The 24,865-nt window shown below is 40.7% G+C and overlaps 2 protein-coding genes across 3 annotated transcripts in view; both read right to left on the reverse strand.

Annotated features, from left to right (window-relative positions):
- cdca2 (cell division cycle associated 2) overlaps nucleotides 1–13,690 on the reverse strand; it is a 39,042-nt gene extending 25,352 nt beyond the window's left edge. The window contains exons 1-5 of one of the 2 annotated variants that reach the window (XM_040050135.1): nucleotides 13,379–13,690; nucleotides 12,707–12,899; nucleotides 12,429–12,565; nucleotides 3,481–3,646; nucleotides 2,899–3,053 (exon numbers count right to left, since the gene is read on the reverse strand). In XM_040050135.1, coding sequence (XP_039906069.1) covers nucleotides 2,899–3,053; nucleotides 3,481–3,646; nucleotides 12,429–12,565; nucleotides 12,707–12,899 — 651 coding nt within the window. In that variant the 5' untranslated portion in view covers nucleotides 13,379–13,690. The remainder of the gene's footprint in view (nucleotides 1–2,898; nucleotides 3,054–3,480; nucleotides 3,647–12,428; nucleotides 12,566–12,706; nucleotides 12,900–13,378) is intronic. The other variant, XM_040050136.1, reaches the window with a different exon arrangement.
- Nucleotides 13,691–19,592: 5,902 nt separating this feature from the next.
- Nucleotides 19,593–24,865, reverse strand: part of sema4c (sema domain, immunoglobulin domain (Ig), transmembrane domain (TM) and short cytoplasmic domain, (semaphorin) 4C) — a 105,220-nt gene continuing 99,947 nt past the window's right edge. The window contains exons 16-17 of the mRNA XM_040049969.1: nucleotides 22,073–24,644; nucleotides 19,593–19,645 (exon numbers count right to left, since the gene is read on the reverse strand). Of these exons, the coding sequence (XP_039905903.1) occupies nucleotides 23,749–24,644 (896 nt within the window). The 3' untranslated portion in view covers nucleotides 19,593–19,645; nucleotides 22,073–23,748. The remainder of the gene's footprint in view (nucleotides 19,646–22,072; nucleotides 24,645–24,865) is intronic.

Here is a 24,865-nt window from a genome sequence, read left to right on the forward strand (position 1 = left end):
CTCTCCGGCATTGGAACCATCATCTGTTTTCTCTTCGGTCACGCTCGGTTGATTTTTCTAGTCGGCACACTCATTTCTTCCATTACCCGGGCGGTACGGTGGCTGGCTGCTTCCCAAACAAATACACATGTGCGGCTTGGGACTTGTGCTGTACGTGACAAGTCACGTGACGTGACGCTGCGGCTGTGATTGGTTCGGCTCTGCGCTACTTAATTTGGATTGGCTGGTTTTTTTGTTTTTGTTTTTGTTTTTTGTTTTTAAGAGGACAAGAGCGGCGAGGTCTATCGCGATAGTTTAATTTTTCTATCGCTACATATCGTTATCGTTCTATCGCCCAGCTCTACAACAAAGCACTATTTTTGGTAGCGCATGCTAGCGGGCCGTCGTTATTACCGTGTTTTTTGGAAAATATGGCACACTTAAAATCAATCCTTTTAGTTTTCTGAAAATCGACAGTGCCCCTTATAATCCCGTGTGCCTTATGTATGAATTCTGGTTGTGTTTACTGACCTCGAAATGATTTTATGTGGTACACGGCGCTGGAAAATCTGTCAAATGTTTTAGTACGACTTTGCTAAGCTATGAAGCCGCACCGCTTGCTGGATTGTCGGAGCATTATGGCTATCGTAGGCAGGAGCCTCGCGGAGTGATACCAGGGCTCTAGACTAACTTTTTGCCATGGGCGCACCAGTACGCCTAACTTTAAAAATTTAGGCGTACCGGCACAAAAGTTAGGCGCACTCAAATTTTTCAACCGCATTACTTAACACCGCAGTTTTGCATGTGCACTTTTTTGGGGGGGGAAGTCCATACAGACAATATTCATTTCTAAATTATTAACTAACAATCTTGTGCTTAAAGTGCTTTGTCAATATTATAGAAAATGTTAAACTTAATCATCATCTCTGCCTCCTCTGACGACCTGTTTGCTGTTGCATGTTGCTGAAAGGCAGTGGGGAGAGGGGACACTTGGGCAGTGCATATATTGCAGCATATAATGTGTTGCTTTTTCAGCATTCAAAGATTGATGGCACTGTGTCAGAGCACTGGCTATGAATTTCAGACAGATCAGGTCTTAACTTAACAAAAAAGTTAGTTCTTTTCATCTTTTCTTATTACCCACAGCTACATCCACTTCTGTCAGGCCTAGGCTACTCACTGGGGCTGGGTATCATCACTGATTTCTATAATCCATTCGATTCCGGTTCTCAAAGTCCTGATTCGATTCAATTTAGCCTCAGACAGTCAGAAATATTATAATTCTGATCATTTATCAATACTGATACATGTGAGACTTCATCAGAATTGTGAACATCACAGCAGATGCCTTTGTGTGAAAGTAAATGAGAATAAAACACAGAAAAACATGAAGGAGATTTTTCTGGCCTGGCTTTTTATAGCAGATAACCTTAAAAATATTCTACAATTTCGCATAATTTTAAAAAGTTAAAATTTCTTCAGTATTGAACAGCAGAAATTAGGCTTTCTTGTCGGAGGTCATTTAAGTGGAAAAAAAGAAAAAGAAAAGAAAAAGACAGTGGCCGACAGCGCTGTAAACAACGGTAGACTGGTGGGTAATAAGCGAATGAATAATGCAGAAAACAGATTTGAGATGGGAAACTGTTCTTGAAGTACAGAGAGAGAGGGAGCTGTGCGTGAAGTGTGATTTTTATCGTGGTGGAAGAAAACAGAAAAAGTCCGAGGGAATTCATGACGAGATTTATCAAATATGAAGCGTAGTTTGCTGCTTCTTTTGCTGCTGGCTCGGTAAATTTTGATTGGAGAGAAACAAAACCTGCAGCTCAGAATCAGCGCAAAAAGACGTAAACACAGCGCGGACCCTACGCATCAGAATCGTTGAGCTCCGACAGCGTGTCCGTCTACGTGCCGTCGGGTGAGAAAGCCGAGAAAGAGAAAACTGATTCTCATGCGTCGGGTCCACTCTGTGTTTACGTCTTTGTGTGGAATCTGTGTACCTGCTCTCATTTGCTGTTTGGTTGTTGTTGAAATGGTTTTGTGAGCTTTAATCTGAGAATCTGGCGTTTCTGACAAAACAGTTATACTTAAAAGTCAATTCAGGATTTTTTGACTCGATATCGCTTTATTCAAGCTACTCACCTCCCTCTTCCAACTGGACCACGGCCAATCAGAGAGGTGCCGCCCCTGACTATCTCTGATTGGTTTAGTCCACGATAGGGGCATAATGTGTGTCTGTTGTTGACCACAAGGAGAGTTGCAGAGATTTTTTTTTTTTTTTTTTTTGGTTACCCGAACAGTTTTTTTAGTCACACCACTGAAAGATTTGGTCGCATTTGCGACCAAATTGGTCGCACTCTAGAGCCCTGGATACGTACTGTGCTTCAACATAATATTACCGTGTTGCGCGTGTATAACCTCTTTTTAAGTTTTGTGGATATTATACATGGTTATGCTGAGGATATGTCGGCCAGTTTCCACTGGAAATGCCTTTTGGTTAAACTGTCAGCAAGGAATTTGCATTTGCACAGTTACATTTTTATATAACTTTAATGCACATAAAAAACAGCTGCTTGTTTAAGTGAAAATACATTGATGTTTTGTTTTTTTGCACTAATAAAGTTGTGGAGTTGTAAAGTATTTTGTCCAGTGTAGAGAGAAAAAAATTTAACTGGCAGTGTTTTCTCAAACATATTTCACGTCAAAGTGCTCTTTGGTTTATTTCTCTTTTTGGAAGCTTGTAGTCAAAAAAAGGAAAAAAAAAAATAAAAAATCCTGTTTGGCCCTGAGATCTACCGTTCATAAAGGCGTTAAAAATAATCTACGGCTTCAATGGGAGCCAGGCACACAGAGGTAAAAACCTTTTAGCTAAATTATTTACAGCAGTCAGTTAAGTGAGTGAGTCAGAGTGAGTCGGTGTACCTCCTGCTCCATCAAAGTGGAGGAGAGGGTAGGCGTGCTGGCCTCTCTAATCTCCACACTGCAACCTTCGGGGGGGCTGCTGGTGCGCCTCCTCTTGCTGGGTGTAGGCATCATTGGAGGGTCGTTCTCCTTCCCTCCACCATGGCTGTTCCCATCTGAGAGTGAAAAAAAAAAAAACATCAATCAAAAAGGCATATTACATAAACATAGAAAAACAAATGGGACTTGGGAGCATCTAAGTTAAATGAAAAGAAAATATCAAATTTCAAATAATATATGATAAAAAACACAGCTTGGGGTACAAAAAAGGAAAAAAAACAAACAAACACCTTTGATCAGAGGAATAGAGATAAAGTCTCACTTCAGTAACAAACAGCTTAGAAACTGGGCCCATTTAAGAAGATGACCAAGCTCAGAGGAGATCCCTGCTGTAAGATGTTGTCACAGTCAGGCTTATACGGTGCAGCGCATTAATCCACTGCTTTATGAACGATGCCTCTAGACATCATAAAGAAATCCTTCTGGCATGGATCCTCAATGAAAAATGAAACTATTAATCCTGTGGCAATGAGGCAGCCTCACCAGACAGATAATCTCTTGTCTTGATGCATCCTCCAGTGTTGCTGTCCTGCGCTGGCACCGGATCACAGGCATCATTCTCCTCCACATCCATCAGGCTCTGGAAGGAAGCCATCTTCTGCCTCAGCGTGGAGGCGACCCGGGGAAGGAAGGGGCTACTTCTGACAAGCTGAGAGTTGATACAGCAAAATAAACATATCTGCTCAGTGATGTGCATTGACAGGCCAGAGACTTCTGAAATTACAAAAGTGGTATTACAGAGTGGCAGCACATCTATCATGCAGATTTTTATCTACACAATCCGCAAGTGTTACGGTTTACTTCACCGAACATCATCTCACATGGAAGTCACAATGAAGGGGCATCCACAACAGCAACGGTGCAACCAGAGACCACTGAACGTGAAACTGTAAGCAGTGGTCGGTGAAAGAATTGCTGGTGATGTAAACTGGATGGGCCGCAAGTTAAACCTTCAGCATTTTGAAGTAATCGATCCAAGTGCCTCCCAGTGAGAGTGAATGATACCATTAACTAACATATGCAAGGGTGGTAAATAATTTGGAGCGTTACCTAGGCAACTGGAGCCTTTAATGCCGATTATTGACTAACTATCAGGTACAAAGCGATGCACAAACGAGCAAATAAGCTACATCCAAATGTAAAAGTTAAGTAAACTAAATAAATTAAAGGGGAGCCCTGAACAGTGAGATGTTATCCTGTAGGGGGTATTTTGTTGACATAGTTTGAGTCCATTGCTGCCCTCAGAGGAAAGATCAATGCCAATCAGTACAAAGTTGTTCAGCGTGATGATGAAACATTTCTTTCCTGAGAGTGGCGTTTTTTTACACCGATAGTGCCTCCGTCCACAGGGGATGAAGGCTCACTGAATGGTTTGATGAACACTTGTACAATCAATGCCAATGTGGACTGAAGCTCTTTTGGAGGAATACCAACATTACTAAGACATTCTATGCCAGTTTTTCCATTTAATTTGTCATTTACTGCATTTATGAACATTTCTTAAAAGCTGACTTTAAAGACAGGTGAGCTGAGACAGAAGTGTTGCATTTAAAAGCCCTTTCCATATAAATGTGCATTATTCAAAACCCTTTGTGTATTTCTCAGCTTTTAATAATTAGAGTAACAGGCTGATCTACAGTTGTGTTGTTGACAGGCAACATTTTTGCAACCAAACTGCAACAAACGTAACTAAACATGAGTAAGTCACACTCGGAGGGTGTCTGCTGTCGACTAAACTGAAAAACGCTCCAAAAAGCTGAGACATGGCAGACTGTGGTTCAGATCATGCTGAGAAGAATGATCCACGCCGGAGAAAAATCCTTATTTTGTAGACGTGTCAGTGGATGTTAACAGGAGTTTTGAAAACACAGAAGCGCATACAACAAAGTGAGCTTGCCAAAGTTGGGATTTCAATGCATTAGGCGGCTCAACAAAACCTAGAATCCCAATATGTTATGATACAGAGATAATCCGTATCATAACGGCATCTATTAACTTTCCTTTTTAACCCAGGCTTTCTGCTTTGCAGGCATCTAATGGGTTTTTTTGGGGGGGGATAAAATGGACCAATCAAACGCTGCCTACTTCAGTCAGGAGCAACAGGTCGTGGAGAAGGATAAACAATATAAAATACACAAAGAGAGAGACTGATCCTCGAGGAAAGCTGCAGAAAATAATTTAAATTCATAGTGAACGTATTTATTTTCAGTGATGCCATTCATCTGTAATTCATCAGCCTCACTAACATATTGCTCTGAAACGAAACTTTATCCCCAAGAAATGCACACAGATCACACACTGTCCCATAATCAAGGACAAGTGGAAATCACCTTGTGTTTATTTGATTGACTGTATAACCACCAACAGAATCAATATTTTTGTAATCCATCTTCAATTAGCTACAATCCCAACAGTGTAAAAAGGACCAAAACAACATGTTTTCAGATGTTCTGCCAAGCTAGCTGAATACACATGAACTTCTATGTTAGTGACACTAATACTCCTCCTCGAACATTATGTCTCAGTTTTGTTCTGTGGCATTACTGACATGACTTGATGCTCAACAGGTCTGCAGCTATAACCCATTTCTGATAGTTATGAACAGTAATATCCAGTGGGAGGCTTTTGTTTATTGTTTCTGCATACTCTGTCTGGCAGTAGCTAAGCATTAAAAAAAAAACAAAAAAACAAAAAAAACCCCAAGGAATATGAATCTCAGGCGGCTGAGTTACATCCAGTGAGACCTGAAGAGTCACACTTTCTTTAACATGCTTCAGGTCAAATAGCGGTATTTTGATGCACTTTATGTAACAGATCAGGCATGAGAGACAGTTAAAAACCAAACAGACACATAAAGAAAAGCAGCTTTTGTGCTCTCTGCAGTTTTCATTATGGACCACATCCTTGTAGTATAGTCATATTAAAGGAGCCCCGAAACACTCAAAATTGTGTTTTCTGTCTGTTAGGTATCCACGGCTTGCATGCGTCATATAGCGGGCAATGATTCTTCCCCTCTCTTCAAAGCTTCATATTTAAATGTAATGAGGGCCAGAAATATGCAGAACTACAGAACAGAAGAGCCCAAGCTCTGGCACTGCACAGACAGCTGATGCAGTGAGAAAATCTGGCCCTTTCTGCAAATTGTACTCTCTACAGCATGATATGATGATAAAACAGTCATAGACTGCTTAAATAAAAGCATGAGTAATGTTTGGTTTTCTACATATGTCTCAATGACACAAACGTCTCTTAACAGCTCAAACCAGCAATGCTATTTAAATATCTTCTGAAAAGGGCTTATTATTCACTGTTTTTCATCACACTGCTATTTTTATTACACAAGCAAAGAAATGTGATAAATGTGATGTATGACTTTGACTGAATAATACTGCTCACCGTATTACCTTAAACATTTTTAAAAGGTCAAACATAAGTAAAGATGCTGCCACGAAGACACATGCTGTTAATCAGAGTTCAGAGATTTCCTCAACTTGTGTTTAGATTGAAGTTTTCACGCTCTATAGTGTACAACACAGGGAGGTAGAACTACAAATGCGGTACAGTTTCTGTGTCAATCATTCACATCTGGCGGGCTGCGGAGCTTTTCACTGTGACAGTAAGCTCTTGCACGAAACTCTGCTTTATTTAACACCTTTTGCCAGAAGTCATTCTGTCATTCAAACGGCACTCTCACAGCAGGAGCTCTGTCATGTTTATGTTCTGCTCTGTTCATTCACTGCATTAAGCTAACGTTGATGCACAAAGCTACTGTCAATATTAACTTTCAGGGTACTTCAAAAGCTGATCATCGCTGCATACAGCAGCTTAGTGCAGCACAAAAAAAACTATACAAACACCTACATAAGCAACTGTGTACTTCTTGTGTTGTCTGCCTATAGTCCCGCAGGTCACTGATTTATTTTAACTGAAGCTTATGCGAAGTTTAACAATGTGTGTTTAAAGGGGCTCAGATAGGATTTGTTAACAATTTCAATAATTAAAATAAAACATGAATTACAGATAAAAGAGGAACAAGTGTAAGCTGTAAAGTAAATATTTAGCAACTGTAAAGCTTAAAAGGCTTTATGTATCTCATTATCACACTGTCATGTTTGCGAAACTATCCGTTTGATGTTATCTTATGAAACTAAGAGTTTTACAGCTTTCCTAGGGTTTAAAGTCACTACTGCCATCTTGGACTGTTAATTCAGGGTTGCTGGGACGGCTCCAAATGGGAAACCTAAGTTGAGGAGGTAATCAAGAGGTGCACGACAAGCTGAAATGACACCAAAGGCTGGCATGCACTGGCAGCACTTTTAAAAAACGCACTGCTATTCATGCAGGAGACAACAGTAGGCATAATCCAGATGTAAGCGTTCACATGCAGTCAGGCCTACATATTTTTGGACAAGGACACAGGTTTCATAATTTTGCTTCTGGACATCCCCACGGTGGATTTAAAATGGAGCAGTCTAGAGCTGACTGAAGCGCAGACCTTAATGCTTTAGTTAAACTAAATGTTTACATTAGTGGTTTAATAACAATTTAACATAATCCATCCTTTTACTCAGGCTTTGAGATTTACAAGGCAAACAACTGACAGGATCATTTTATGTTAACAAAGTCTAGAGTTCATTGAATCTGAATTTGGCAACTGTTCATTGGAAATTCCAATATGTAATCAAACAGTTGTCAACGCAAGTGAACTAGGTAGAAAGCAAAAACCAGAACACACTTAACAGGGAGAGAGAAGAAACTTCATGAGCAGCAAATCAGCAGTTTGCTACATTCTCAGAAAGACCAAATGCACTTGTGAGCACTCTCAGAGCAAGAATCTTCCAACTGGGAGGCTCTCTGTGTAGAGTCTGCAGGTTCTACCTTTGTTGGTTCTGTCCATGTCAGTATTAGAGATGGACCGATCCGATATTACGTATCGGTCCGATACTGACATAAATTACTGGATCGGATATAGGAGAGAAATAAAAAATGTAATACGATCCATTAAATATCAAAAAAAGCACCTCACAAAACTTGCGACAATGAAGTTATACCACAGAGAAGTAAAGCAAGTGTGTAAGTTCATCTCTGAATGTTTGTAAAGCATTCCCACGTTAAGCTTAACAACCGATATATGGAGCGACTGCCTCTTCTTGCTGCTACTTCAATCGTGAAACTGCTTAATGATCAGCTGATCGGCTTTTCTGTTGCGAGTCCGTGTCTCTTGTTTGTTTTTGGCCCACTTTGCACCAGAAAGAGGAAACCAGCGGCTGAACAACAGCAGCACGTTTAAGCTTGATAAGCTGTTGTTAGGATTTAATTATTATTACTTTCTACACCAGGATCTTTTTCTATGTAGCTGACGGCTGGTAACTGTGCAGGGGCGGATCTAGCAAAGTTTAGCCAGGGGGGCCGATAGGGCATGGACAGGGAAAAGGGGGCACAAAGACATACTTTTCTTTCTTATTCTCATTTAAAATGTCGAGCTTTTAATAAATAATTATCTGAATCTTACACCCAAAGTTTTAATCTTATGTAAAATATATAGCAGTCCATTACTGTATATAGTAACTGTTAAGTCTAATATACCCTAGTAAGCTATATTACTTTTTCCTTTGGGAAGATACCATCTGTGCAGTCTGCAGTTCTGTTGAAGAAAGATGTTGAATCTATTTAATTATTCTTGAAAAATAATTTATTTCTGTGCATTTTGTTTTCACACTGCATCAAATTAAAGTTGATTACATCGATTAAGCATCATGAGGTGGAGGGTGGGGGCTGGTTCTAGGGCTGCACGATTTTGCATAAAATGAGAATCACGATTTTTTTGGCTTAGAATTGAGATCACGATTCTCTTTTCCAGTATAAATATTTATTGCACTTATTAACTGCACATCAACTTCGTAACAGTTGAAACTGAACATAAAAACAATAAATAAACATAAAAACAACAAATGTCTCACGTTTTGTTGTTGCCGCAAAATGTTGTACTGCTTGAAATTCCGTCTCCACCGTTGCTCGACACTGCGTGTATAGAGCAGGTAGTGCAACAATAGAAAAATAGTTGCGGGACGGCACTGTGTAGCGTTTGTCTAGGGTGTTGATCATTTTCCTAAATCCCTCGTTTTGCACAGTGTTGATGGGAGCCATATCTTTGGTCAGGTGATAAGTAATAGCCTCCGTAATTTCTTTGTGCCTGCGGGAGTTCGACGTGTATAGGGAAGCGCTGTATAAGGTTCCCGTTATTGATGCTTGGGTGGTTGTCCGGGACGGATTTTCCCCTGTCACTTTCTCGTCATCCCTGACGTGCTCTCCGTTGTTTTTTTCCCCTGCTAATTTTAGCATCACACGGCACAGCTTCTGTATCCCGTGGTATAAGGCTCCGCCCTTGTCATTTGTTGAGCAGGAAGAGTGAGCGCTTGTTTTCATGCAGATTACGTCCCGGATCAAAATCCGGTACAATCGTCGTCTTTTTTTTTTTTTTTTTTTTTTTTTTTTAAATCGTTGTCATTTGGAAATGAGATCGCACATAAGTATGAATCGAGATCGCGATTTTCTAACGATTAATCGTGCAGCCCTAGGTGGTTCCCTATTTTTTCTTTTTGCTGGGAGTTTGCAACCCTATTAGTTAGGTTGCTTAATGTTTCTGCTAAGTACTCTTTAAAATACCAGAATAGGAAGGATTGAGTAGGTTTAAGTTTATTAGATTGATCAGTATTGCTGAACTATGAAACATTTTGGGTGCAGTGTATTTTTTTTTTTTTTTTTTTTTTAAAAAAACAAACAAAAACAAAACATACAGGTATAACTGAATAGCTTTATTCAGTGGGTTAGAGCTCTGGGTAGCTCCCCAGCTGGGTCTAGAGAGTATTTTAAATTCAGGGAATTTAAAATAGAAAGTAGCTCGTCCACAGAAGGACTGGTAGCTCCCCTTACGATAAGGGTTCAGATCGCGCGAACAGGTGTGAAATGTGTGTGTTTAGTTAGTTAGTTTGTTTGCTTGTTTTAATCAATTTTAAATCATACTTTTTATTTGTTTTTGTTTCTAATGTCTCTGTAAAGCACTTTGAATCACCTTGTTGTTGAATTGTGCGATACAAATAAATTTGCCTTGCCTTGCCTTTAGTGTTGTTGTTTATTTAAACTTGAGTATGAACGTATATAAAATGCAGCAATATATTAAAAAAAATGTTTTATTGATTAAAAATAAAAACACACTATATCGGATTCATATCAGTATCGGCAGATATCCAAATTTATGATATCGGTATCGGACATAAAAAAAGTGGTATCGTGCCATCTCTAGTCAGTATGAATGGCAGGACTCGCAAAATTTTTCCAGTCGGGCTACCAAAATCCATCTCTGCCCTGCCCGTCGGGCTGTCATAGGAAGGAAAAATATATGTCAATGCTTTTGCATTCTTTCGGAAATGTAGCTGGGTAATTATGTCATTGGCATCGGTGAGCCACTGTCAATATTGAAATCGTGTTTGAATTTGCGCTTGTTTTTTGCTTTCACTTTGCAATCGTGCGAACTGTGTATAGAGAGCGACAGCACTGATCTGTGAGTGATGATAATTTGCGCACCAATTCCTCTGACATCGTCTTATTAATCGTTAGCTTACTATGCAAACATGACAAGTGAAATCTCCCGCAGCAAGCTTAAACATGTGAGAGGTTGATCGCGCAGAGAATCACTGAGCGTTATGTGAGTGTGTGTGTAAAAGCAGCAGGATATATATTTTAGTTCTGCTGAGCCAAATAAGACAGGTCAGGGTGAAGAAGTGACAGCCAAAGAAAAGCTTACCACAAAACAGAAAAGTTATGACAAATCAGACTATAAGGCAAAAAGAAAGTGCAGCTTTATGGTTTCATGGACAAAAGAATTTCTGTGGCTGCAATATGACGAGCTATCTAACCGGGGCTGCACATAAGTGGTCCGCAGGTGCGCATTCGCTGTCCAAAAAAAAAAAAAAAAAAACGCGCACAAGATAACAAGTTGCAACGCGTGTTTGCGTACATAAGATTTTCTGGAGGAGGACAGACATTTGTTTAGAACTCTTAAAGATGTCGAAGAAGCTCCTTTAAGCAATTACTTTGGTGTTCCTCCACCTCCAAAGAAATGTCAGGAGTCCGAACCACAAAAGAAGCGCGTATTCTCGGAAAAGTAGTTGCAGGAGGTGAGCTGGCTTCAAACAAATGATGAACGCACAGAGATGTGGTGCAGAATGTGCTGTGAAAATCCCACTCTAGCGGACAAAAACACTGCTTTTTATATGGACGCAAACGCGTGTTGCAACTTCTTATCTGGTGCGCGTCTTTTATTTTGACAGCGAATGCGCACATGCGGACCACTTATGTGCACCCGTGTAAATAACATAATGTTCTGCCGGGTGTGTTGTTGGTTTTCTCTCGATTTCTGAGTCGACAAGCGCCTTTGTTACTGGGACCAGTAATTTTAAGAAAGGCCCCCATTAGAAGCCATGAGAAATGCAAGAAATGCATTATTGCTCAGTCTGCAATATCTTTCCCAGAACAAACACCAATTGCAAATAACATACTAAAAATAAACCTGAAAAATCTGTTTAGAACAGCGTACTATGTTGCAAAGAGTGAACTACCACTGGCAAAATTTAGCAGTCTTTGCAAACTTCAAAAAGCAAATGGCCTAGATCTTGGTTCCACTTGCCTCTTACCCGTGACTTCAGTGGAAATTTCAAATTCAGGATCTGACACAGACTGATTCATGTCCTACACAGTTCTTACAAGTTCATAGAAATTTCTGTTCAATTAGAACCAAGTATTTGAGTTGATGACTGTAATTTTTATACAATGTTGTAATTTGTTTTTCAACAATTTTTTGAGTAATGTTTTGTTTCTGTTACAATATTATACTTTAATGTATAATATTGTAAAGGAAACAAAACAGGAAACAAAACATCAATCAAAAAAATTGCTCTCTTTTTTTATTCGGGCTACTTAAACTTATTTTGGGCTACAAAAAACTGAAGAGTCCCTGCCCGAAGGGCTATCAGGGATTTTGAAATTTTGCGAGCCCTGAATGGTTATCCGTGAGTTAGTCCACAGTGTGCAGGGTGTACCCTGGCTCTTACCCTGTGACAGCTGGGACAGGCTCACCAACACTGAAATCTGAAAATGTGATTATGTACAGAGGCAAAATAACACAACTGTGTTGCTATTCCAGCTTTTATAGGTACGTCAGTATGTATGCAGCAGCGGCTGTGACAATTTTCATGTGCGTCTCATAAAGGACGACAGACAAAGCATGTTGTACAGTTGTGCACTGTACCAGTAATCTATGTCAGTTTCCATACTGATCCCAGCCAACTGAAAGCCAGAGCAGTCTGAACAACTGTCTGGCACTCTAATAGGATATGACAGATGCCAGATTTGCAACCCGAGAAGCATCTCACCTCTGGAGTTTGGGATGCCGGTGGAGTCTTCCTCTTCTGTTGTGCCATGAAGCAGATGAGAGAATTTGTCTCTGGGGAGCCCCGGACGCCAACACTGGACCTCCGCCTGGCTTTCAGCTGTGCTAGACGAGACTTATCTGTCAGGAGAGAGAGAGAGGCTTGGTGCTAGACTAACACTCAATCAAGTCCATATAACCTGCTCTGGACACCTTTACTTGCTCTCCACCAGTTTAAAAGCAACAGCAGCTGCAGCCAAATAACGAACCGTCCTCTCTCACCTTTGCGATTTGATGATGCTGCTGGGGTAAAACTCTGCACAGAGATGCCAAACTGACTCGGGGTGAGCTCAGAAAAATTCAGGGGGGCTGAGGTTTGATTTAAAACTGAGGGGGTGTCCTCTACTGAGGGAGGCGACACAGCTCCCTCCTGATCACCCTCACAGGGGACAGTGCTGATCTCTGCTGTAGCCATCTGCAATGAGAACATAAGCACGACTAATAAATGAAGTGCAAGAGAACCACAAGGACAGGTAGAAGGTCCTAGAGGAAACATGGATAACAAAAGCACGCGACTAAGTCGCATGCATTTCCATAACAAATGATTTCTGATGGAACGCGTGCTTTTAGACGAGTGCTGAGAACAGGATTTCACCCGTTACAAAAAGAAATCCCTCCAGGGGCATGCTAACACAGACAAACACATGAAGATTTACTCAGGAGCATTTGCACACGCTCCACAGTAACAGCGTGTAATGAGTAAAGAACTAGAAATGGTCAGGAGCGGCGGATAGCTGCGCTTACATTCCTATCTCCCTGGGTTAGCACTAGCAACGGGCAACAAAATATTAAACCCACACGAATAACGTTAGTTTGTGAAGACTTTACTCGTCGCTGGCTAACAGTAGTAGCAGCGGCGGTGTCACTACAGTGACAACAAGTTTAAAATCTTACCTTGTGGATTTAGATACTTTGGTTGTCTCTCGTTAAAAAATATATAAAAGAACACAACTGTCTTAACGGACGTTTATAACAATATAAAAAGACTTTAAAAAAAAGAGCAGAAGGCGATTCAAATCCCCCTCCACACCAGAGCCAGAGACCGCGTATAGATCCCTCCGCGAAATTGTCAGCAACGTTCGTGACTGCAGTTATATATTTTATTTTATTTTATTCTTAAGTATATTGCTGGGAAATTTAAAATATGAATAAAAATGACTCAGTTAAAAAAATATAGAAAAAATATTAGTAACAACTGACAAAGTGTAGAGGCCTAACTAACTTCCGTATTTTCAAGCACTTTGAAAGCGGCCGGAACTCGTTTAATATGAATTGGCCAATTGAAATGAAAGAGAGATACCACGTGACTGTCTAACGTCAACAGAGAAAATAGGGTTGATATTAAAAAAGTTTCTTTTACGAAGCAAACATTTGTTTGTAGCCTAGGAAAAAAGAACTTGTTTTTTTATTATTCATTTTCATTTTATTTATTATTTTTAACAGCGTTCTTGCTGTACTCCCTCAACTCTGCAGGGCCACATCTGCTGTTGGGTGCTCTGAAGCCCAGCTGCTGGAACTTAACTGGATCTCTCTCAAATTTAAATATCCACTCTGTAAGTAGACAGGCTCCTGTGCTTTTAGCATTTTCTTCTTGAAAATTGCTTATTTATTGTCACACACATGATAAAGATGTGGGCTTTGAGTCAGAAAATGAAGCATGGTACACAGGCTGCTCATGGTTTCACAGTTAAATTGTAAAATTGTAGTAAATTGACCACAAAGCTTTCATTTACATTTACACTCCACCAAAAAATTAAAACAAAAGCCCAAAATGAATGCCACAGTGGGAAAAGCAATATTTAATGCATATTTTTTTTATATTAACATATTTTTTGTGTTTTATAATGGTTTAAAAGAAGGCTCGGTAAGCCTAAACAAATATATAACCCCAAACAGGTGGGTGAACAGTGGTCTACTGCTGAAAAGCTCTGTAAACCCTACCCACACACAAACAATCTCAAACACACACAGGGCTCCTCCTTTTGTGAGGTTTGAGAGTCTGTGATGCAGCTGAGTACACTGAGATCAGATGCAACTTTGAGCCTCTTTCTACAGCTGGGACTGCCGACCACATGAAGCATGTGCCTTCTTCTGCTGACACCAGGAAAGGCTGTACAAGTCAGAGGGAAGCTTCACTGTTGTTTTTGTGCAGCACAGGATAGGGCAAGAACCACACTATATTTCCAAAAGCATTCACTCATCCATCCAAACTGAATTCAGGTGTTCCAAACACTTTAGCGGATGCTAAAGCACATATTGCGCACAGGTCACCGCCTTTCTGCAGAGTCAGTCACTACTGGCCTCCAAAGTAAATGTGGCCCTCAGATAAGCTCAAGAACAGTGTGTGGAAAGCTTCATGGAATGGGTTTCCATGACCAAGCAGCTGCACCCAAACCTTACATCACCAAGTGCACTGCAAAACGTTGGATGCCGTGGTGTAAAGCACGACATCAATGGACTCTAAGGCAGTGGAAATGTGTTCTCTGGAGCGACAAATTATGTCTTTATTTTGCACTACGATGAAAGAGTCTGGGTTTGGTGTAAAATTTGGTGGATGGGGTTTTATGATGTGCGGTTGTTTATCGGGAGATGGGCTTAGTGGCAGTGAAAGGAACCCTTAATGCTTCAGCATACCAAGACATTTTTTGACAATTTCATTTTCCTGATTGTGGGAACAGTTTGGGGAACGGCTCCTTCCGGTTCCAACATCACACCTGTGTACAAAGCAAGGTCTTTAAAAACTTGACTGAGGTCAAAACTGCGAGAACTATACAATGAATTAGAGTGGAGCCAGGCCTTCTTGTCCAGTTTCTCACCTCACAAATTTGCTTCTGCAAGAATGGTCAGAAATTCCCATAAACACACTCCTAAACATTGTGGAAAGCCTTCCTAGAAGAGTTAAAGCTGTTTTAGTTGCAAATTCAGTGTCAACTGAAAAATCAGGATACGCACAAAAAACCCAAATAAGAGCAGTAAAGACACAACACAGAATTTTGGCTGTCAAGGAATCTAAATTTATCTTTTATGCAAATTCAGCAACAATCTATGCATTTTGTGTTTTTTAGTATAATAAATGTCATGTCAAGAAGAATGTTTTCACAGCTCTGTGGAAAACTAAGTACATTCTTATTGCTTAAGAGGTTAAATAGCATCTAGGTACAAATGCATTTGATTAACTGATCTTCAGCAAGTGTGAGCATCTCTACAAAAGCAGATATTTGAGCAGTTTGCAGATCTGGAGGTTTCAGTTGTTTATTAACACAATGCCACAATCTTCCCAGGAGTGGACGCCAGTGCAATTACAAAAAGACTAAACTATGGCTTGTTTGGAATGCTTAGCAAGAGAAATGACATAGCAGCACAGCATAGGTTTGAAAGTTGAACAAACCACTAGATTTCTGAAGCAATGTCCTTTGAGGGGACAAGACCAAAATCAAGATGATTAGCCACAGTGCATACCCCCACATCTGAAGAAAACCAAACAGTGCATATCAAAATAAAACACCTCATACCAACTGTCAAGCATGATGGTGGAGGGGCAAAGAGTTGGGCTTGTTTTGCAACCACACGATATGTGCAACTTGCAGTCATTGAGTTGACCGTGAACTCCTAATGTGAGTCTAATGTGAGGTCATCTGTTCAACAGCTAAAGCCCAAATTAGGTCATGCAACAGGACGATGATGTCAAGGTTATGGTACTTCTGCATCTAGCTGGCCCTACAGAATAGGAGCAAGCATAAAAGGAGTAACGTGGAAGGTAATTTCAAATGCAATTTTTTTTTTTAACTCAACAAATATCAGCAAACACACAAACTGTTTGTGTGCAGTTTGTTGCACACTGTGTCTGCACAGGTCAGCTGATCATGACCTGTACATTAAGAAAATCTTCTAGGACCCTCAATAAAAATCATTGTGAGATGTGACTCTTTTCTCCACTCTGTAAGCGACTTTAGGGTTTCCCTAACTATTGAATCCCACTTTAACCCCTGACTGTACCCAGTTCTTGGTTTAGGTGTGGAGCCAAATGACTCTCTACAGTGTAGCCACAGAAAATAGAGCTCCTTTTAAAAATTCTTCTTTTTCTCTGCTCAAGTTCTTATTAAGTGATTCAAGCTGAGTACATGTATTAGAAATAAAATGTAGACTAAAATAAAGTTTGTATTCCCATGTACTAATATAATTTTATTGTACTTCTACTTAATTACTGATGTGTACTTTTGCCAACTCTGCTGCTGAAGTTCCACAAACATTTGAATTTTGGGGTGTACTTTGCTACTCACAGGATCGCATCCAAATTTGTAAGTAAATTAAGTGAAGTAAGCTCATAAACTAACTGCTTGCTGCCTTAAACCTTCTCGTACCCATTCCTTTTTATTTTATGTCTCTGACAGTCTACTGTTATTCCTTGTCCAAAATAACAAACCTAAGACAGGAACTTTTCTATGCAAACATGTTCTTGGCCCTCCATCTTTTTCTTCTTCATTCATATAATTTCACAGCATGGTGCTGGGATGACAGACTCAGTGTACGGATGGTGTATTAAAGAAGTAGTCCGATTCCTTATCTGGTGCATAAACAATTACCCCATCTTGTTGAAATGTTCAGATTTTCCACTCAGTTTTGTAGTCATACTTTAGATTGTAGTAATACAATAGTTACTCAGTAGTTAAGTAATAACTAAACCATACATTTCTGGTAGGATGTGTTGCTATATACGCTTACTGTGATACTCAGTACTTGTGCTGTATGTTGCAGCTTGTCATTTCCTTTCAGTCACCTTTCCCACTCAACATGTGCCAGTCGACCTCTCTGCTGAATCACACTTGTTATTAATCTCTGTCTCTCTTCCACAGCATGTCTTTTATCCTGTTTTCCTTCTCTCACCCCAACCAGTCGCAGCAGATGGCCCCGCCCCTCCCTGAACCTGGTTCTGCTGGAGGTTTCTTCCTGATAAAAGGGAGTTTTTCCTTCCCACTGTCACCAAAGTGCTTCCTCATAGGGGGTCATATGATTGTTGGTTATATTTCTCTGTATGTATTATTGTAGGGTCTACTTTACGAGGCTAATGTTGTTGTGATTTGGCGCTATATAAATAAAATTGAATTGAATTGTAAACATGGTCTAATATTCATCTTGATGGGGTTTGTTGCACCTTCTTCCAACTACAGTTACTTTTTAAATCCAACTATAGACTGTATGAGCATAGCTCCTGGGTCTGACAAGTAAAGTTAACATGGAAGACCCTTAAACCTGCATTTTTCTAATGGTCACTGGCAGGGGATATCTGTACTCACAAAAGACTTCCTGTCATGCATCTGCAGGCAAAACAACCTCTTTAAACACTTCCTTGAGGGCTTTATTGGTCCAGTTATTTATTCTGGATCATGCTGTTCAGGTTGGAAAAACTGGTCAGTCTCTCTTAGAAACGAGGATTATCCAGTGCAGTGATCCCCAAATGTGGGTTGAAAGTATTACAGGTAGGCTGCAGTAATAACAGAAATTCAGATTGAAATTACTCACAAGTATGTACAGTTATGCATTTATTTATGCAACTGTTTATGTATGTAAGTGTCCCAGTGGCAGGTGGGCCACACATTGGCCTTCACACTTTGCATATGACTGGGTATCATTAGCAATTTATAGTCAACAGCTTGTGATATGTTTTTTTAATCAAAATGTTCGTGGAATCACTCTCTCTCTCTGTTTTATGTTGATAAGAGTGAAGATTAAAGATTGGGTGGGCCACATGGGATTTCCTGGTTTTTAAATGGGCCAAAGCACTCTCAAGTCTGGGCATGGCTGATGTAGGATATGTTCATAAAAAAAGCGTAAGAAAACAGAAAATGTACATTATATGCTATTTAATAAAGGTTTTTGTAATTGACCCTCCCCACCCAACAAACCAGCTCGCACACCTCCAGTAGATCTCTATCTTTATTTGTGTATGTCTATACACATATAAAAAATAAGGACATATGTACAATGGTAATAAATATCAACATGTTTTTACAAATGAAATAAGTTACTTAACATACTTTAAAAACAAACATAATAAACCAATAACAGAAAAGCAAAAATGGGACAAACTAAACCTTGGGTGGTAACAGAATAATCCAAATGATAAAGCATGAAAACAGCAGAACTTAAAGCCTCGTGTGAGAGAAAATATTACAAGCAGACAAATGCACTGGAAGTGAAGAAATGTACATAAAATACACTACACATGCATTTTTTTCCAAGCCTGAGACCTGTTATCTTTTTAGTTTTTGCAACATGTTATATTAAATAAAATTCTAATTGTTAAAAAAAGAAGAAATATTAAGACATAACCAAGTACCAGTGTAAAGAGATAATGTGTTCTTAGCTTTTGGCTTTTGGGAATTTAATACTATAATGTTGACATATTGTTTTTAATCACAGATCTGCTCCTGATCCACCACTATTTATTTGGCTTTCAGGAGCTAAAAAATTAAATAATAGTTTTGGTACATCATTCAGTCTTTCATTAAGTTAGGAGATAAGAAATTCAGCAGATAAATGACTGACATGTAAACAGGAAGTTCATCAGTCTCAAGTCTTCTTTTTCATTTTTCTCTGGGGGAAATTTAGCTGTAGATAAAATATGAAAGGTCGCAGATATCAGCTCAATTCAGCAAAGTGGACGGACTGCTGATACTTAAATATCAATCTGCAATTGAATTAAATCAATATTTCAACAAGAACAAAAGCAATTGCAGTCTACTTTGGCTTTTCCAAAAGGTGAAGAGGCTTAGAAAAGGTAAACATGTTGAAATGCAGCAATGAAATCCTGTACAACTCTTGAGCCATAAAACCAGAAATATTTTTTCTTTTCTTCTTTCAAAGAGAGCATTAGTGTTGCACAATATTAGTGTCTGTAAAAGTCCAAAAATGATCAAACAAAATGATGTACAAGGATGATCATATCAAAGATGTACAGTCCACTTGCAGAGAATCATGCAACACTAGGATGGAGTGCTGATGGTCGACTACCTCTTCAACCTTGGGATCATTTTAATATTCTACATCTCTCTCAAGGCTCTGTACACAGAGGGGCAAAAACACATTTTTTTGTCCGTCCCCTTCTTTCTTGCTGCGCTCCGCTGGTCCCGACAGACATGTCCCAAAAATAAAAGCCACCCCCTGATGGACAGAGCATAAAAGGAGGACAAAAACATGTAGAGTGAGTAACAGCAAACAGCTAAAAAAGTTATGCACAATATGACTTTGCCACGATCTGATCTATTGTTGGCTATGCTTCAAAGTTTGCTTGGAAGTAGAACAGAAAGTATGTCAGAATATTTTTTTTGGACATCATTACATCAGCGTGGAACACATCGTATTTTGGGCAACGCGATCTTTTGGAAAATTCAATAATATGATAATATGAGCTTTGGCTTTGTGCTAAAACTTATGGGATATGAAAACTTCCAACGATTAATGATATGTAGTTTTGTAGTTAGTTGTCTATTCTGAGCAGGAGGCTGAAATGAAAAGACCCTCAAACTTGCAAGTACAGCAGAGGTTTTGAAACAGAGATTTTAGGCAGGAAGGCCTTCCTTGGGTCAGCTTATTTTGATGGCTGTCACACTGGAGGATTTTCTCTTTAATAAAATGCTCTTGCCACAAGCTTCAGGCTGTGTGTGGCCCCCTTTCTTATCTTTTGCCAGGGAGATAGCTTTTCAGGTGCACCTGCACTTCAAGACTTGCATAAAAGAGCACACAAGGACAGCTTTGATGGGAAAAAACACACAAGCTGGTAAAATGGGATGGATAGACCTTTTTGACATTGGACATATGCAAATTTTTACATGATGATGGCACTAGTGGCGTCCAGTAAAGTTAAAGAAAAGTCACTACATGAGAACCAAATCTCATGATAAATGATAAATAGCTGCTTATTGGGATAAACCAGGCCGGGCCTCAGGTCGGTAACTATTCTTATACTGTAGTCATACTATGACATTGGTCTTGAAATATTTGGCATGAAATAGAAACTAAGTACAGTTGTTACTAATTAAACTAATTAAAGGATCTGTTCTATTCGGGTACGGGTTGTTAATTAATGTGGCCAGTAACACCTGTGACGTCTGTTAAAATGGTCTTTGCTAATGGACTATTACTGTTTACAACTTTAGCAGTGGAAGTTCAGTTGTTTGCTTTGAAGCAAATATGAAACCCATAAGAGAAGTTGTGCTTTATTTATCACAAAGCAGACTGACTGCACTCATGGTTACAAGAATTTCCCAACTTTTTGGTCAGTTTTGTTTATCTCAAAGGCTAAGTGGCAAACTTTGCACTGGAAAAACAAAGCCAGTGCTAAAGTGCATTTCCTCTAAGGATATAAAAAAGTTTTTGACCTCTGAGTATAGACTCTCCCATGACAACAACTGTAGAGGGTCTAAAGCTATTTATAACTCATCTATTGGGATTTTGTTAAGGCCTGTAGCTAGCTGCTGTTTTCTAGGCCTCACTTCTGCTAATTTGAGTCACCAAACCTCTTAAATGAGTTTGTGGTGTTGATGCCACGTATTGGTCAACTGTGTGGTACAGGAGTCTGTGTGCCTGTGCTTGGATATAAAATCTACAAATGTAGCTTGGTTAGCATTAGTCAGCATTAGCATTGTTAGCACTTTCCAAAAATTTAACAGCTAATCACATTTCTTAAAAAAGTTAGCAAAATGTGTTTGCAAACTGGTGAGAACCATCATGGTAGCTAGATCCATCAGTTCAGTAAAGAAATAACTAGTTTGGCCTTTAATGCATTATTAACTTTCTGTCAAAGAAAGTGTAAAACAGATTCAAGCTCAAGATGTTCCAGTTTCATATTTTTGGGCTGCACTTGGCATTTGTGTATTTACAGTTGGCCTGCTTTCAGCATCATAATTAACAGACAGATGTGAAAGCGGTATCTCAGTTATTTAATAAAACCCTTTTCAGACAGTGACCATATTGGGTTCATCAATCTCTTAGATTGGTACACGGTTGTGAGGTGATCTTGTGTGTTTAGACTTTCACCATAAGTAAACAGTGAAGATTACTGTACTTTTCAGTGTTTTTGGTCACAGGAATACTGTTACTATGGTGGGTGCTCATGTTAAACACGTCCACACTTGGTCAGTGTATATAAAAGACACGGGTGTCAAACGTAAAGCCCGGGGGCCAGAACTGGCCCATCTCCAAACCAGCCTACATGACTGTTTGGGAAAATGTGAAGGAGTATAAAGCAGTTTGAGATAAATAAGGACTTTGAACTGTGAATCATCAAAAGCTACTTCAGTAGAATTCATGAATATAAGCACTGCTTTGGGAAAACAGTATAATAGGGCTTCTTTAATAGTAAGGAGAGCATGTTTGAAAGCACCTTAAGTGAATTTCCCAAAATGTTGAATTACTCCTTTAAGAGACACTCTGGGCAACCGAAGTGTCAGAGAAGCCAAATAAATAAACTAAATAATTTGCAACACTACACTGAGCAGCAGCAAGAGCTAAAACTCTGAACTGGAAATCGTTTATGGCTATGACATTTCTTAAATCTGCTTTCATGGATTTAATTAAGTGCAACAATACCTTTCACTGGTTTCTGGCCACTTTCTGTCTGGAGCCACGTGTTTGTCGGTACAGGTTCATTCAGTCTGTCTGTCCATCAACACTGTATGTATGTATGAGTGTGTGTATGTTCTCTTCATGTCGTCATGTTTTACATTATTCTCCGTCTGTATAAGTCCACAGTAGCTCCGGGTCCGTCTCTGGGCATCGGTAACAGGGAGGGGGGTTTCAAGGGGGTTTAAGGATCCATCACAAACACACTGTAGTCCAGGATGGTTGGGATTCAGAGGACTGTGAGTGTGTCTGTGTGTGTGTAAAAGTGTGTGTGGGAGGGGTAGTTTCTTTCTTGGCAGTGCAAGTTGCCACCCTCACCAAATACATCGAATATAAAGCACTTATTGAGACATCCACAGCGGTCGCAACAGCGAGGGCTCAGCTACATTCTCCGTGCCAAATGTCTTCACGTCAACTTCGATTTGAAATCAAGTGTGCAATTACTGCTCAGCTGCTATGAGCTGAATGCAAATAGCCTTTGCACAAGCTTCCACAGAAAAAAAAAGTGCAACCAAAACACCTATCTGTCACACTCTGTGACTCTTAATAAATGTCATACGGAGTGCACTTGAAGTATAGTGGACTTGAAGGTGTGTTTGAAGGTCGCCATGCAGGGCCGTGCGAGGAGTAATGTAACGCCAGGAGCTTTTCCTCGCATTGTCATTCAAAAGTGGGGAGCCGTTTGTTGCCGATGACTATTTGAACACTGCCGTATTTCCAGAGCAAAAGAATAACGAGAAATGTCTTAATTCAAAGCAACGGTCATCACATCAAATCAAAAAGGAAGAGATCGAAGTCTTTCTCGGGTGGTAAATACAAGGTGTGGAAGGGGCGAAAATACAAACTGTCTCGAGAGACTGTCCTTCATTCAACAAAAAATATTTAAAAAACGTCTTTTTCCATTGAATTTCTTCTCTTTGTCTTTCTCTCTCTCTCCTCTCTCCTTTCCATCCCGTACAAAGCTCGGGGACATGATTGTCGTCTTGCTTAGAGATTAGGCTTTTTTTCTACTGCTCTCACACTCTCGGCTCACGAATACAAAAAAAGGGAAGACACGCTTCCAGTTTTTAAGTGCAGTAAGCTGTAAAAGTCTCAAAGGAGCAGAAAGACAGAGAATCAGTTCAATATTTCCAGTTAGTTGTCCTTGTCGTTTGTCAAGTGGTTTGAGAACTGGGGCAAAACGCTTCGCTTGGTCCGCTCTTTGTAGAGGAAATGTGCCCTTCTGAGAACAGGTAACGCCATTTGTTTGATTTCCGTGCTCGAGGTGTTCTCCCCTGCGTTCGTCCTTTTTTTTTTTTTCTTAAATACACAATGTACACAAGTGGCGGTTGCACAGTGGAAGCAGAAAAAGCCACAACCATGACTGCATGTTGTCCAAAACACAATAATTAGAAGAGTTCATGTCGCTCGAACACAGTGTATGAGTGTGTATATTTAACATGCTGTGTGCTATAAATGTCTACAGTGAGCCAAACAGCCATTGGTGGAGCGAGAAAGAGGGAGTGAGAGAGAGCGCGGGGGAATTGACAGCATGTTGTTGCAAGAGAGAGAGAGAGAGAGAGCAGGCATCCTCGAAAGGACAGAGGTAGGTTGGTTGTTTGTTTTTTTTCAAACTCGGGGAACGGAGACGGAGGAGGACGGGCCTACACCGACGACTCCTCCGGGTTGGCGTCAGGTAGCACGCTTCTCTGCTGCAGGGTGCGTCTCAGCTCTTCCTTGAAGGGGCTGGAGTAGTCGTTCCCACCCATGCCGAGGCCTCCCAGCCCACCTCCCCCAGCACCAGTCCCGCTAGCCCTTTCCTCCCCTGCTGTGCTCAGGTTGAGGCGAATGTAGCCGTTGCTACCGGAGCCTCTGATGTTTGTGAGGCTGAGACGGCTGGGGGAGTGGATGGGCTGGCCGGGTATGGCGCTGGGCGACGCCGTGCTGCTGACACTGTTGGGCCCCAGGGCATGACCGGGAACGATCTTCAGGGAGCCGTCTGAATAATAGTAGTTGGCACCTGTCTCCCAGAAGCGGTCTTCATCCGTGGGCATCTTGCTAGGCACAAAGGTGGGCGGCTCCTTAGGCAGGGTGATGGGGTATACGAGGGTGCTCTCGAGAGGCTTCATGTCTACTCCCTTTCCCAGGGCCAGCTTCAGCCTCCTGCGCAGGTACAGAGCTACGACGAGAAGCAGCAGGCACGCTGCTCCGAGCGTGATGACCAGCACCCAGAAGAGGCCCATGCTGCTGTCCGGAGCCCGTGCTTCCATGAAGACTGGAGCGCTGGCTACCACTGCCACCTGGTAGCGTTCTGTCTGAAACTTGACTCCCTGCTCCTCAGAGTAGCAGATGTAGCGGCCCGCTTGCAACTGGCCCGCTTCAGGGATGATGAGAGCTTTGAGGGTCCGGTCGAAGCGCGGCCCTCCTGCCTCCGGATCACCCAGCTGAAGCTCACGGTCGTTAAGAACCCAACAAGGCTGAGCCAAGTTGGAGACCAGCTGGCAGGGCAGCACCATGTCAGACCCCACCACAACGGTGACGTTCCTGAGACGGGAGTGCTCTGCGCAGGAGAGGTGGAGGAGGGGCGGAGGGTGCAGGGAAGAGGAGACAAGAGTGGGGGTTAAGTGTCATCCATAATAATAAATCCATTTCATATTCTGCACTAGCCAGCTCTCCTGTGCTTAATTCAATTTATTCAGCTCAGTTCAAATGTACTCGCTGAGTCCATTCCCTTTACTTGCTGCTGATTTGCTCCTGCACTGACAATCAATTCCCACAAGG

Source organism: Simochromis diagramma, unplaced genomic scaffold (assembly GCF_900408965.1).
Source record: "Simochromis diagramma unplaced genomic scaffold, fSimDia1.1 OVJJ01000159.1, whole genome shotgun sequence".
Lineage (NCBI taxonomy): Eukaryota > Metazoa > Chordata > Actinopteri > Cichliformes > Cichlidae > Simochromis > Simochromis diagramma.